Source organism: Eutrema salsugineum, unplaced genomic scaffold (genome assembly GCF_000478725.1).
Source record: "Eutrema salsugineum unplaced genomic scaffold, Eutsalg1_0 scaffold_2, whole genome shotgun sequence".
NCBI classification, from domain to species: Eukaryota; Viridiplantae; Streptophyta; class Magnoliopsida; order Brassicales; family Brassicaceae; genus Eutrema; species Eutrema salsugineum.
This window is the reverse complement of record NW_006256829.1, coordinates 1,022,828-1,036,143: the sequence shown is the minus strand read 5'-3', so window position 1 is coordinate 1,036,143 and position 13,316 is coordinate 1,022,828. Positions and strand designations below refer to the sequence as shown.

At 34.1% G+C, this 13,316-nt stretch overlaps 3 protein-coding genes across 3 annotated transcripts; all 3 read left to right on the top strand.

The window, feature by feature from the left end:
- The first annotated feature begins 1,438 nt into the window (after positions 1–1,438).
- On the top strand, positions 1,439–4,489 carry LOC18016782. The gene is made up of 12 exons (XM_006398785.2): positions 1,439–1,838; positions 1,994–2,058; positions 2,206–2,278; positions 2,380–2,398; positions 2,666–2,785; positions 3,111–3,180; positions 3,299–3,342; positions 3,430–3,471; positions 3,652–3,711; positions 3,795–3,862; positions 3,979–4,036; positions 4,142–4,489. Exons 1-12 carry the CDS (start codon positions 1,534–1,536, stop codon positions 4,229–4,231), a joined length of 1,014 nt encoding a protein of 337 aa, XP_006398848.1. The 5' UTR covers positions 1,439–1,533; the 3' UTR covers positions 4,232–4,489.
- A 4,156-nt stretch (positions 4,490–8,645) lies between these two features.
- Positions 8,646–10,073, top strand: LOC18016781 (uncharacterized protein At3g28850). The gene has a single exon (XM_006398784.2). The coding sequence runs from the start codon at positions 8,766–8,768 to the stop codon at positions 9,924–9,926; it is 1,161 nt and encodes a 386-aa protein (XP_006398847.1). The 5' UTR covers positions 8,646–8,765; the 3' UTR covers positions 9,927–10,073.
- Positions 10,074–11,597: 1,524 nt separating this feature from the next.
- On the top strand, positions 11,598–12,602 carry LOC18016780 (F-box protein At4g00893). Its single transcript, XM_006398783.2, has one exon. The coding sequence runs from the start codon at positions 11,598–11,600 to the stop codon at positions 12,600–12,602; it is 1,005 nt and encodes a 334-aa protein (XP_006398846.2).
- Positions 12,603–13,316: the final 714 nt, after the last annotated feature.

Below are 13,316 nucleotides of genomic sequence, written 5' to 3'. Positions count from 1 at the left end.
TCGTTGATTTTGCGGGAGATAAAATCGGGATCGGAACAATCAGGGAATGGGCAAACCGAGAGGTCCCAGAAGAAGGCTGCCTTACCCCCATTGGCCGGTAATACAGTGATACGCTTGTAGAAATCTTCAATCGTCATTTCACTGCTGGAGATGGATGATACCGAAAAATCCTTTAAGTCAGCATCAGAATCGATGCTTTGTGGGCTTCCTAAATGTCCTTCTAGGGGGCTTTACTCCACAAAAATACTGTGTACGAGCAACTAGTGATTCTACGGAGAGCAATGGACTACTTTCTTGTGCTGCTGCGTCAACGACTACGAGAACATGGTAATTTCTCAATGCCAAACACCGCTGAATCCTGTACAACTCGCTGTCTGGGTTTTGTTTTGCGAGATTACCAAATAGTTTTTGGAGCTGCAGGGCGAGCCCAAGTAAGCATCGTGTAAGGCATTTTGAAAGCAGTCGACTTTTCATAATCCCAAACGGTGCCATACCGTGAACCTATATATAAACAGAGAGACCTCTCGATTACGATTACTTGCAGAGACATTATTATAATAATTTTATTAGGTAGGAGAGAAGAAACGACAAAGAGGAACTCACTTTTTTGGTCACGATCACTAAACACCTGGATAATCGCCGCTCCTTGATAGAATCTATCATATATATAAGGTGACTGAAGAAACCCTAATACTCTTAAATAGGTCAAAGTACAAGAGATGACTTCTTTGCCAAGTAAGATCTCTGCTGCTCTCTCAGCCTTTGTAGGCTTTATCGCTGCGGTTGAGATCTATCAGCTGTGCCTGTCATGTTTTTAACCGTTGGATCTCAATCAAAAAAAAAAAATTAAGGGTGTATTAAACCCATCTATCACGAGCAGCGTCATTTACAAACCCATCAAATGAGCCAGCGTAATTTTAGACGCAATCATAAATGCACTTTTAGACGAGTTATAAATCAAAAATAGGGATTTTGAGCCCTCACTTATTTCTTTGGTTTTACAGTGATCCAAATCCGAAATATTAAACCAAAAATTAAACCACAACCAATATCAAACCGAATCCGAAATATTTATAGTGTTTCGAACTCAATTCGAAATATTAAACAAAACCCGATTCGAAATCAATAAATCTGAGCATAATATCCGAATCTGAAACCAATGGTTTAATATTTCTGTCATAAAAATTGTAAAATCATTAAATTATAAAAGTTATGTTTTCTGTCATAACTTTTATTCCTTCAAATTGAACAACCAACGTAATTGTATGGTTGTCCGAAAAATTTGTGAGTTCGAGCAGATTGGAAACTAAAGAACATTCCAAGGGATCAAATATTACTTATCTCTGAAAGGCCCGAAGCCCATTAATACTTTGATGCCCATATATTTTAAAAAACCCGCACTGAAATCATCGATGATGTATATCCGCACTTTCTCACAAGGAAAAAATCTTATATTTTTAGAGAAAGGGATATAGAAAAATAAACGTTGAATAATAATTAAATCAGAAAAAGGTTTTAGAAGAAGAAAAATCGATGGCGGGGATACTTGTGAACAATATCCTCCCTCAACCTCCGATTTTCTCACCGGTGGTTTCTTCTTCTCGAAGCAGATCAACCCGAACCCTAGTTCTGGTCAAAGCTTCCGCCGAATCTTCCGATTCAGTTTCAGTGTCGGCGAAATCCAGCGAGGACGTCGGAGCAGTTCTATTCACTGCTCCTCCCGGTTTCAAGCCTCCCGAGCCGAAACGCTTCGCCGTTAAACCCGGAAAACTCTTCGATGTCTTGGGTGCAGCCGTCGGGTTGCTTTTCCGATTCGGCACTGGGGTTTTCGTTACTGGGTAATTTTCTTTTTTTTTGTAAATTTTTGATTTTTTTTTGGGAGCTTGAATTGAATGTGTACAGAGTCGTATCACTCGTGTTTATGCTTGATGGTTTCAATTGATGTAACTGCAATTTAATCGATTTGATTTTCTCTTCGTTGTATCTGAGTTAGGTACTCTGCATCATTCGTGTCCAAGGACGATGTTCCAGCTGATCAGTATGCGTTGCGTATTGGCGGTAATCATGAACAATCTCTAAGCTTTTTCACTTTCTGTTTCTCAATTGGTGTCAAGATTAGGAAATTTTCTCTAAAAGCCTTGTCTTTCAGATGAGTTTGTGAATAGATGGTAATCATAATGGTTGAGATGCTGCTGCTATGTGTAGGGATCACGGTAAAGGAAGCCTCGAAGCTCGGACCTCGCCCTGAGAAACCCATCGAGATATATGAGTTTGAAGGGTATGTATGAGATTGTGCTTTTAGACTCATTTTGGTTTCTATTTTCTTTCGATATTGAATGAATGCTTCACTTCTCTCCAATTTCCGGTATGCGATTATAGCTGCCCCTTCTGCCGGAAGGTAACTCTCTCTCTCATTTCTTTAGACTTTTAAATAACCAATATCATTGTCTTTACAATTAGCGTAAGATTCTGAAGGTTTTTTTTTTTTTTACTTACTTAAAATCTTTGCTTGATACCATGGAAACAAGTTGTTGATTCTTTCCTGTCACTCATTTTAGCTTTTCCTCTTTTTGTCCGAGTCCCCTTCAGCAAAATGTGTGTGGTCTTCTTGTATGAATGTATTGCAACAGCTTAAGGTAACTCTACTACTATGATCAATTTTCAGGTCAGGGAAATGGTTGCAGTGTTGGATCTTGATATTCTCTATTATCCTTGCCCAAGAGGGAGCCCGAATTTCCGCCCGAAGGTTAATCAGATGGGCGGGAAACAACAGTTTCCGTACATGGTTTGGCATTTTATCCTCGTGATTTTCTATTTCTTCCCACGAGAGCCATCCTTGGAACTAATGTTCTTTGCCCTGATATGTCCTTGCTTCGAGTTCAAAATCATGATGACTTAACCACAGAAATGTGGTTCAAGAAGACATCTATGAATGCTCAATCTTTGGAACGAAAAAAAGTTATTTGTTGTTCATAAACCCTCAGAAACCTGAATACGTTTATATGCACAGTCGAAACTCATCTCTGTTGCCTTGCCACCACTTTTACTCGCTAAGAAATAAGAATTTTCATGTTCCGTGTTTAATTGTATGTTGTTTCTTTTAATTATAGGTTGATCCAAATACTGGAGTGTCCATGTATGAATCAGATGGAATCATCAAATATCTGTCCGAGAAATATGGTCAGTCTCTGCTTCTATTTAGCCTAATTCTCAATGGCTTTTGACAATATCATCCTCTTTTCATTGGCATTACTATTCAAGTAATTTGTTTTCTCTCTGTTTGGGTAAACTTGTTCAGGAGATGGAACAGTTCCTTTAAGTCTGAGACTTGGCCCGTTGACGGTTAGTTTCTTTTCACATGTTACGGATTATTTTACTTTGCTTCAAAATCCAAGAGTAAAAACTAGTATTGCTACTTTGATGTTGTAGGCTATAACAGCTGGTTTTGCAATGATCGGCCGTATGGGAAAGGTAAGAAGAAATTTTTATTACAATATATATATGTACTAAAGACAATGCAAACGAAACTAATAAGATCAAATGTTCCTCTATGGTAGATTATGCTGCCCAAAATAGTAATTGATTATGTGTTATACAATATCGTTATAAGCAACGGTCTTGTCACAAAATGCTTGAGTTTTTACCTTGCAGGGTAACTTGTACACACCAGCAAAACTACCACCTAAGCCACTCGAATTCTGGGCATATGAGGTCTGGTCTTCACTTTTCTTCGATCTTCAAAAACCAACCCGAGTCTTATTAAACATAGAATCTCTGTTTGAATTTCCCTGCAGGGTTCTCCGTTTTGTAAACTTGTACGCGAAGTTCTTGTAGAACTGGAGTTACCACACATTCAACGCAGGTATGACAACAACAAACAACAAAAAAACTTTTATAGCAGCCACCATCTACTATTCATGTATTTGTTCAGAACCAAAGGAACAATAGTCTTTTATTAATATCGTTTGTCTTCATCAGTTGTGCTCGTGGTAGCCCCAAACGGCAGGAATTGCTCAATAAAGCTGGTCACTTTCAGGTGGGTTAGAGAAATACATAACATAGAGAAATACATAACATAGAGAAAGAGAAGAAGAAGAATTGTGATGAATTGTGTTTGTTTCTTTTTGTATATAAAAAACAGGTGCCTTACCTGGAAGATCCAAACACTGGAGTAAATATGTTTGAGAGTGCAGAAATCGTAGAGTATCTGAAGCAAACTTATGCTGCTTAAGTTCACTCTATACGCGTATAGATAGATATATATGTGAATCTGTGTGTGTACGCAAACTTATGATGCCTAGTTGAGCTACTTTCTGTTTCAACAATAAACTCATCAACTTTAAGTGTAGGGGCTTTATATATCAACCAACTAATGTTGTGACATGTGACATTTTTCTCCAAGGTTTGACCTTCTTTCCTATTGTCCTTTTTTGTAAAAATCTATTGTTATCTTTTGTTGTCAAAAAATAAATGAAAAAAATTGGTTATAGTTTAACCTTTTTCCTAGTTTAAGTCTTTAAGATATAGAAAAAAAAAATATTTAGAACCAAGTTAGAAGAATTCTGCAAAATATTTAGATAGCTATTGTCGTCGTTAGGGTTGAATCAGCAGGCCATTTTTCAGTTTTTATCTTCGAAAAGCTTTCTAAAAACATTTCCAAAATCAAAAGGGCAGGAAATAAAAATGATAACATAAATAGTAAACAGCTAAATAAATTGGATAAAAAACCAGTAAATAAATCATGCGATGGACCATCAAACTTATCCATTCTCTTCGCATTCCAGTTGCATGTTTGGAGATCTTCCGTTTGCTATTTGAGTCCATCAGCTTGTTTTTTTTTGTTTTTTTTTTTAAATTTGGAAGCTTATGCGTTTTTACCGTTTGGCATACTCTGCTTGTTTTTTTCTTTTTGCTTTTTCAACACTTTTGGCAATTTTTTTGCGTGTTCCTTTTGAGTTTTGAGTGTGCCGTTTTTAGCGTATTTTACTATTTTGTATGTCCCTTTGTTTTGTTTTCTGCCTATTTTCGACTAGCAATCCTTCGGTTTTCCGTTTTCGGCACTTGTCTTGTTAATTTCATTACATTCTCCTTGCCAATTTATATTATTTGGTGTTTCGACCAGTATTTCGACGTGCCTTTGAATATTTGGTGTTCCTTGTCTTGTTCCTTGTCTTTGCCATTTAGTGTTTGTTTTTCTTTTCTTTTGTGTTGTTTTTGGCGATTAGGATCGGTGCTAGTAATTTTTGTACCTCGTTCTACTACAACTTCGCTCATCCACACGCATATCTGTGCAGCCTATACATACATCTATACATTCACATCCTATACTTTCATACCCTATACATACATCTATACATTCACACCCTATACATCCATATAACATTCACACTCTATGCATACATCTATACATTCATACCCTATACATACATCTATACATTCATGATTCATACCGTATACATACATACTAAGTTCACCCCCTATACATATCTATACATCATCCATTCTCATCTCACACTCTACATACATTCATGTATCTTTATCAGAAAAAATGAGATACAAATATTGCTACATTATAGTCTGGTCAACTTCAAAGGCTGGGCAAAGCAGAAGATGGAAAACGCTGGGCAGTGGGCACGGTCTTAAGGTTTTTTTCCCTTCAACCCTCTGCAAAATTAATAAATCAAAATCAGGCTTTTTTCATTACGATCGGTTTTTCTGTTTGTCAATTTTGATATACACAAATATATTAAAAAAAAAAAATCAAAAATCATCTAATTTTAAACCCATTCTTTCTTAGTTTTTCATAACTCTATATTTTCTTAGACAGAACATATATTTCTAGCTAAAAAATACAGGTCATCAAACACAAATATATAGCTAAAAATCAGTTCTAAAAAAAAAAGATGAAAAGCTAAAATGGATTTTCAAAAAAAAAGAGGAAAACAAGCTAAAAATCAGTTTTATGAGCTAGTTTAAGTAAAGACTGATTTTTATGTTCAGTAAAGACTGATTTTTATGAGCAATTTAAAACAGAGCATTTGATTTTTTATGTTCAATCCCATAAAAGATGTTTAAAAGATAAAGAACAGGTACTCAAACTAACAAAAACCACTTAATGGTAAACAAAATCAGTGTTCATTACGATCGGTTTTTCTGTTTGTCAATTTTGGTACATGCATATGTATTTACACAAATATAAAAAAAACAAAAATCAAAAATCATCTAATTTTAAACCATTCTTTCTTAGTTTCTCATAAAAAAAAAAAAAACTTAACTCTCTATATTTTCTTAGACCAGAACATATATTTCTAGCTAAAAAAAACAGGTCATCAAACACAAATATATAGCTAAAAATCAGTTTTTTTTTTAAAAAAAAAGATGTAAAGCTAAAATGGATTTACAAAAAAAAGAGGAAAAAAGCTAAAAATCAGTTTTATGAGCTAGTTTACGTAAATACATAAATATATATAACATGGATTTAAAGCAGAGTTTTGAATTTTTATGTTCAATCCCATAAAAGATGTTTAAAAGATAAAGAACAGGTAATCAAACCAACAAAAACCACTTAATAGTAAACAAACTAGAGCAATTAGACCAGAGTATTTTACCTTGTATGAGGGCTTATGTTTGCTTCTCTGGGCTAATGAGAAATATAGATATTGAGTGAGAACTCAACTCCAGTGGAAGAACAGAACTAAGGAAAAGAAAGAAAAAAAAGATTGTAGTCGACATTTGTAAGAAATAAATCAAGTAAGAGGATGCAGATTTTTGACCGATGATAAGGAGTACTTATAGAGAGTCATTATCTGATTTTTTTAATTAAAAAAATTATTCAAACGGTAAAAAATGTTACCGTTGCGCAACGTTTATTTTTTTCTACTGTCAAGTCAAATCAAACAAAACGTTGGAACAATATGTCAATGTTCATATTATTATTGCTATTAAACTTTTGTCTAATTCAAAAATTCCAAGTATTGTATTCTTAAAAGTATTTGAAATGCATCAAAGATTTATTGTCTTCCATTGCTTTATCACCATTCATACTCTAGTCTAATAGTTTAATGTTGTCTAATTCCTCTTCTTCTTTTTATTTTTCTTTTTTACTTCTCCAGTTATTTTTTCAGCTACTATATAACTCCTGAACTAGCTTTCCCTCAAATAAATTGGGTAAGAAAATTAGTAAATAAATCATGCCATGGACTATGAAAAGAGATTGAAAGAGGCATTATGGAAATTTGTGGTCCGTTTATTTAAATTTTAGATTGGATATGATGGTCTTTTGTTTCTTTGCATGTTGTCCTTTTGTATATAGATTTTGACAAACTGAGTTATCAAATCTGTTAAATTGGATATTCGCAAATTCGAACCTGAAGTTTCAAAATGTTTTCCCTATAATTTTTTTTATTATTATTTTTTCTTCTATAATTGTTTGTTTGGTTGTTAGTGGTTGGATTGTTGGCTTTTGCACTTTAGTTACTTGTTATGGACGGATAATGTTAATTCAATTTTTTTCTTCTTTTGATAATGTCATAATGTTATTTAATTGCTTGTTATGATTACATTTTTATCGATATCGCACGTTAAGACAAAAATTTATAGATAAATGGAGGGAAATTTAGTTGGGCAACATTTGGTAGGGTCAAAGAAATAACAATGATCAAATTAGTGTGATTCATAAAATTGTATTTTTTTTAACTCGTGCCCATCAATAAAGTGGTTTTCTAATTCAGTTTGTGAGAAATAGGAAACAGTCCAATTTTTCAAAACTTAATTAATATATACGAAATATTGAAACCACTTTCTGTTTTGTTCAATAACTTAAAAGAAAAGGTAAACTGGAAAAGGCTAAGCACGGTTCTTTTCTGTATGGTGGCATTACATTTTAGATATGCAATCGATTTTAATTTTTTTATTCCAATCTTTTAATTTAAAGTGCAATCTAGTCTGATACCCTCACAGTAGTTTTTCTATTATATAATTTTGAAAACAATTGCATGCCCACCTTGAACCATGATATACTGTCCATCTCTAATAATAAAAAAATGATCCATATAACTTATCTATTTGTACTTAGCACCCAAAAAAAACTTATTTGTGTGTATCTTTACCTTTACGAACTTTGTTGATTATTGAAATTATCGACAAAACCTAAATTTAAATAGGGTTTTAGACATAGCGTAAAATATTTACTACTAAGCAAGCTAGCTCTGAACAATTTGTAGACTATAGTCCCCAACCAACTGTTCATAAGTTTATAACAGATTACTAATGGTTAACTATTTTAATTTTAATTTATATATTCATAGGTAAAAGTTGGAAAGCGTTAACGTTCGCTTAACGTACAATAATAGACCGTTTGCAGTCTGCGTCTCTGCGATTGAAGGAATCTAGGCAAATAATAAAAAGAAATAAAATCTTTCGAGGTGGAAACCGAAGAGAAAAATACTTTTAGGGAGAAAATTGGAATAGATTAGGAGTTTTAGTACTACAACGAGGAAACTTAACGAGGGCTACATATTAATTTCAAAAGGTTATACGGTAAAAACCAGAAAAACATAAAGATGAGGGTCTTCCGACAAAAGTCCATCGATCCACTTAAACACTTGCACAATGTCCGTTCGAAAATATGACCGTTGAAAGTAATTAAAATTTTAAACAATAAAAAAATGAAAACTAAATAACTCCCTTTTCCTCTTCGTCGATCTCTATTCTTCGCCAAAATAAAAACTTCCTTCAGTAAAAAATCGATCGAGAGAGACAGAGAGATGGGTTGTGTTTCTTCGAAACTAGGCAAGAAGAAACTGATAAGAGAGATTCGGGTCAACAATGGCGGCGATCACATTGTCTCCCTCACTTCCACTACTTACGGTCATCTCGATCTCGAAAAACGAGCAGAGACTTCTCCTACGTTACAGGAACTCACTAAAGGCGATGTCTTTGAATCGGAAATCAAACCCCGGAGATCTATTACACAGAGAGATGATCCGGAGATAATCAATACATGGGAGCTTATGGAGGATCTCGAAGATTCAATGCATCCACAGAGGATTAGCCCCAAAAGTCGTGGCATTTTCGGGAAATCATGGAAGACTCCGGTGAAATCGATAGTGGAATCTCCGAAGAGGAATAGTAGTAAGAGGTTTGTGGGAAAAGAAAACAGAGGAGGGAATAACTCGAGAGGTGTGAGTCCGAATCAGATTCTCAAGCCGAGGAACATTCTCGAAACTCCTAAAAGAGGAGTAATGCGTTTGAGTTTCCCTCTCAAATCCGAAGAACCTTCGGTGCAGAGGAGGAAGAGTTTCAGTCCAATGTTCGATCCAAATCTCGTGGCTTCTTACGAGAGAGAGTTGTCTCAGGAGCAAGAGCAGATCAAGATGGTGATTTCTCCGGTGGTCCGGGAGACCAGAAAAACCGAGAAAACTATAGAATCGGAGAGAATCCTCAAGAGTTTCCCGGAGAAATGTCCACCGGGAGGAGAGAACTCAGTGGTTATATACATAACATCGCTGAGAGGGATAAGGAAGACGTTTGAGGATTGCAATGCGGTGAGATCGATATTAGACTCGCACGAAGTCCGATTCTCGGAGCGAGATGTGTCGATGCACTCGGTTTACAAGGAAGAGATCAGGGGTATTATGGGAACAAAACAGGTGAAGATACCGGCGGTGTTCGTGAAAGGTAGGATGATAGGAAGCGTTGAGGAAGTGGTGAGGCTAGAGGAGGAGGGCAAATTGGGAATTTTACTCGAATGTATGCCCAAGGCGAGGCTCGGAGGCCGTTGCTGCCGTGGATGCGGAGGGATGAGATTCGTGATGTGTGCGGTCTGCAATGGAAGCTGCAAGGTCATGGAGGAGGAGAAGAAGAGTATGGTTAAGTGTTTGGAGTGTAATGAGAACGGTTTGGTTATTTGTCCATTTTGCTCTTAAATTAAAAGTGACTTTTCCATTTTCATTTGACTTTGATTGAATTTGATTGAAATGGTTAATACATTTTGGTTTTGTAATGGTTTGGTGAGAGAGTTTCTAAAGTTGGGATTAGGGCTCTTAAGTGTGTACTACTTAGAACGAATGGATTCTTGTTTTAATGTTTGTAAACGTTTTTTTTTTTTTTAAGAATCAATTCATATTGTATAACCATTTTAAAATATCGATTTGTTTTGATTCTTTCTTCAATGGTCTAATATTGATAAAACACATATTTCATTGAATTTTTTTATTTTATTGCTCCTTGGCTTAATTTGCTATTCAACGCTGCTAAACTTGGAATTTCAAATCAAATATCATATATATAATTATTTTGGAAACAGAATTAACAAAAAGGTTTCCAAAAGTCAACCTTCGTATCCAATTTATTATTTTGCCAAAAAAAGGAGGAATAGAGACTATAGAGTTATACAAATTTGACTTTGGTAATAAATTTACAATATTAGAAGAAAGAAAATTAATGAAGTTTGATAATAATCAAATTTTCTTTTAATTAAGAACTTGCAAGTCTATTTATTTAAAAATTTGATTATTATCAAACTTCATTAAATTTCTTTCTTCTAATATTGTAATTTTTTTTACCAAAGTTAAATTTGTATAACTTTATTCCTCCTTTCAAATTTTGCAAAATAATAAATTTGACCAAAGAAAATTAATGAAGTTTGATAATAATCAAATTTTATTTTAATTAAGAACTTGCAAGTCTATTTATTTTCCATCTCTTGCACAATAAAAATATGATATTGTAAATTGAGTAAATAGAATATGTAGTTACTTACTATAAATCATCAAAACAAAACCAAAATATGAATTAATTTCTAAAATTTAAAATTTATTGTGTTTTTTTACAACAAAATTTATTGCATTTTTTGTCAACAAAAATTTATTACATTTCTATGTTTGTATTTTCTAATTTGCAGGCGAATCTTAGTCAAATATATAAATCTTGTTAGTATATATATAAGACTCCCTTTAAGTACTTCATTATCATTTCATCTCCTGTTTACTCTTCACCTTTTAAGAGCCTCATTCCCATTGTTGTAAAAAAAAAAAGAGCCTCATTCCCATTTTCTCATCTATTCATTCTTCACTATGACCAATGGAAGAAGTAACCTCGATTTGTAAGTTTTTAGAGAAATTTCATTTTTCTATATGTTCCATTTTACAGTATATCTGTAAGAAATTCTGTTACATTCGGTTATTTTGTTTATAAGAGTAATTTAAGGTTCTTATATTTGTAATTATAAAGCTGTTTGCCAGTCTCGTGAGGAGTCATCCTATAAATTATTAGATATGTGTAGCCATATGGTGGTGTTTAGAAATTAAGAGACAATGATTTTGTCATAAAATTTTGTTTGTGTTATATATAAAATGCCTAAGATGTTACTCTGTTATTTGATTTATGCATTTCATATTTTTGATTTCTATCAAATGTTTATAACGAACGAGATTTGTATATTTAAACATTGCGAGTAATGTCCAAAATGACAAACAATTTTTTTTTTGTGTGTCAAAATCAACGTCATTAGGGTGAGGCAGAAAAAACGTGAGAGAGAAAATGCTGAGAAGGAAGTTGATTGGAAGGCTCTCCTTCCCGAACTGTTGAGATTAGTAATGTCTCTCCTTGTTGTCAAAGACAACATTAAGGCTTCTACGGTGTGCAAGGCGTGGTATAAATCTGGTGCATCTATTCTGATGAAGGATCGACACCTATGGTTTATGAAATATCCTATATCTCCAGGAAACATAAGGCCTTGTGAACTGTATGATCCATCGCAGAAGATGACATACTTGGTAAAGTATCCCGAAGTATCAGGCATGACGATTTATTACTCGAAAGATGGTTGGTTGCTCATGCACAAAGATTATCCGTCTGATTTATTCTTCTTCAACCCATTTACTCGTCAACGCATCAGTTTGCCTGACTGTGATTATTATATCGAATGTGCTGTTTTCACTTGTGCACCGACATCTGATCGTTGTTTGGTTTTCGGGTTAACAAACGTGGACAACAACAAGAAAATTGTCGGAGTCAACACTTTTAGGCTCGGAGAAACCAGGTGGGAGACTAGTCTTTTCATGAGTCCTGAGAGTTTCTTCGCTTATTACAACAAAATTATCTACTCGGGAGACCTCTTTTATTGTCTTGGCGGATTAGGTTCGCTAGCGGTTTTCGACCCATCCAACCGAACATGGAACACTCCCGACCTAAAATATGAAGGAGGCTCCACAACTTTTACATCATCATGGTTTGGTACATATTTACTAGAGATCAAAGGAGATATTTTTCTCCTTAAATGTCAGGATGATAAGCCGCGAGTGTTTATGTTAAATCGTAACATTAATGAAGGTTGGACTTGGAAGGAGAAAGAAAGATTTGAGGAGGGCTTAACGATATACGGGGCTTTTCGCGCAACCGAATATAGATCAAACCTCGAGAATGACATGAACAACAAGCTACTCTTGTCGGATTCGCATCACCCGCTGATTAATACTTATTTCTTTGATGAAGGAAGGTATCTCCCGAACAAGTCGTCATGCTTCCCAACTTGGAATGATAATACCATTTTTCAAAGCATTTGGATTGAACCGCCAAAACTATCCTTAGATTTTATCTGAGTCAATCATTTGACAAAGATATTACAATGATTTTTGATTTCATCATCCAAAAGAAAAAGTACCTCTGCATTAGAACCAAAAATTTCCCTTTCATTTTTCATTTTGTTGTCCCTTTGTTTTCTTTTCTTGTCTCTTTGTTTTCGATGTACTGTTTTTAAATTTGTTTTCTCATATTTATAATGTGTTTCAAGCTTTCAATCATATCTATAATTTCATATATTATTGATGTCCATTTTCTTTGTAGCCCAAACAGATTATTGCTTATATACCAATCAATTTTTGTAGCCAAAACTATAACAAATATTTTCCGATAGAATTTCTAGAAAAAAATAGCAATGCTTAATTTGACGTTCAAATTAAAAAACCATTGATAAATGATGTCACAAATAAACACCAAAGGCTAATCGATTGTAAAAGAGATCGCATATTATGCCTATATAAAACTTGAAGGTGAACCAATGAACTTATTTCCATTACAAAACCAATTAAACAACAACAAAAACTAGCATCAAATTCTTTAAAGAATTTAAACTCTTCAAAAAGGGTTAGGTGATTTTAAAAACTCTTGGTCAATGTGCTTATTTGGGTAACAAATTAAATTTTGAAAGTGCTAATAAATTAGATTGGGGTATTCTGTATTCATAATTAATACTTAACTATCTTTAGGGAAAAAATAGAACTTTTTAGTTAATAATTAAATGTCAAAACTCGAAA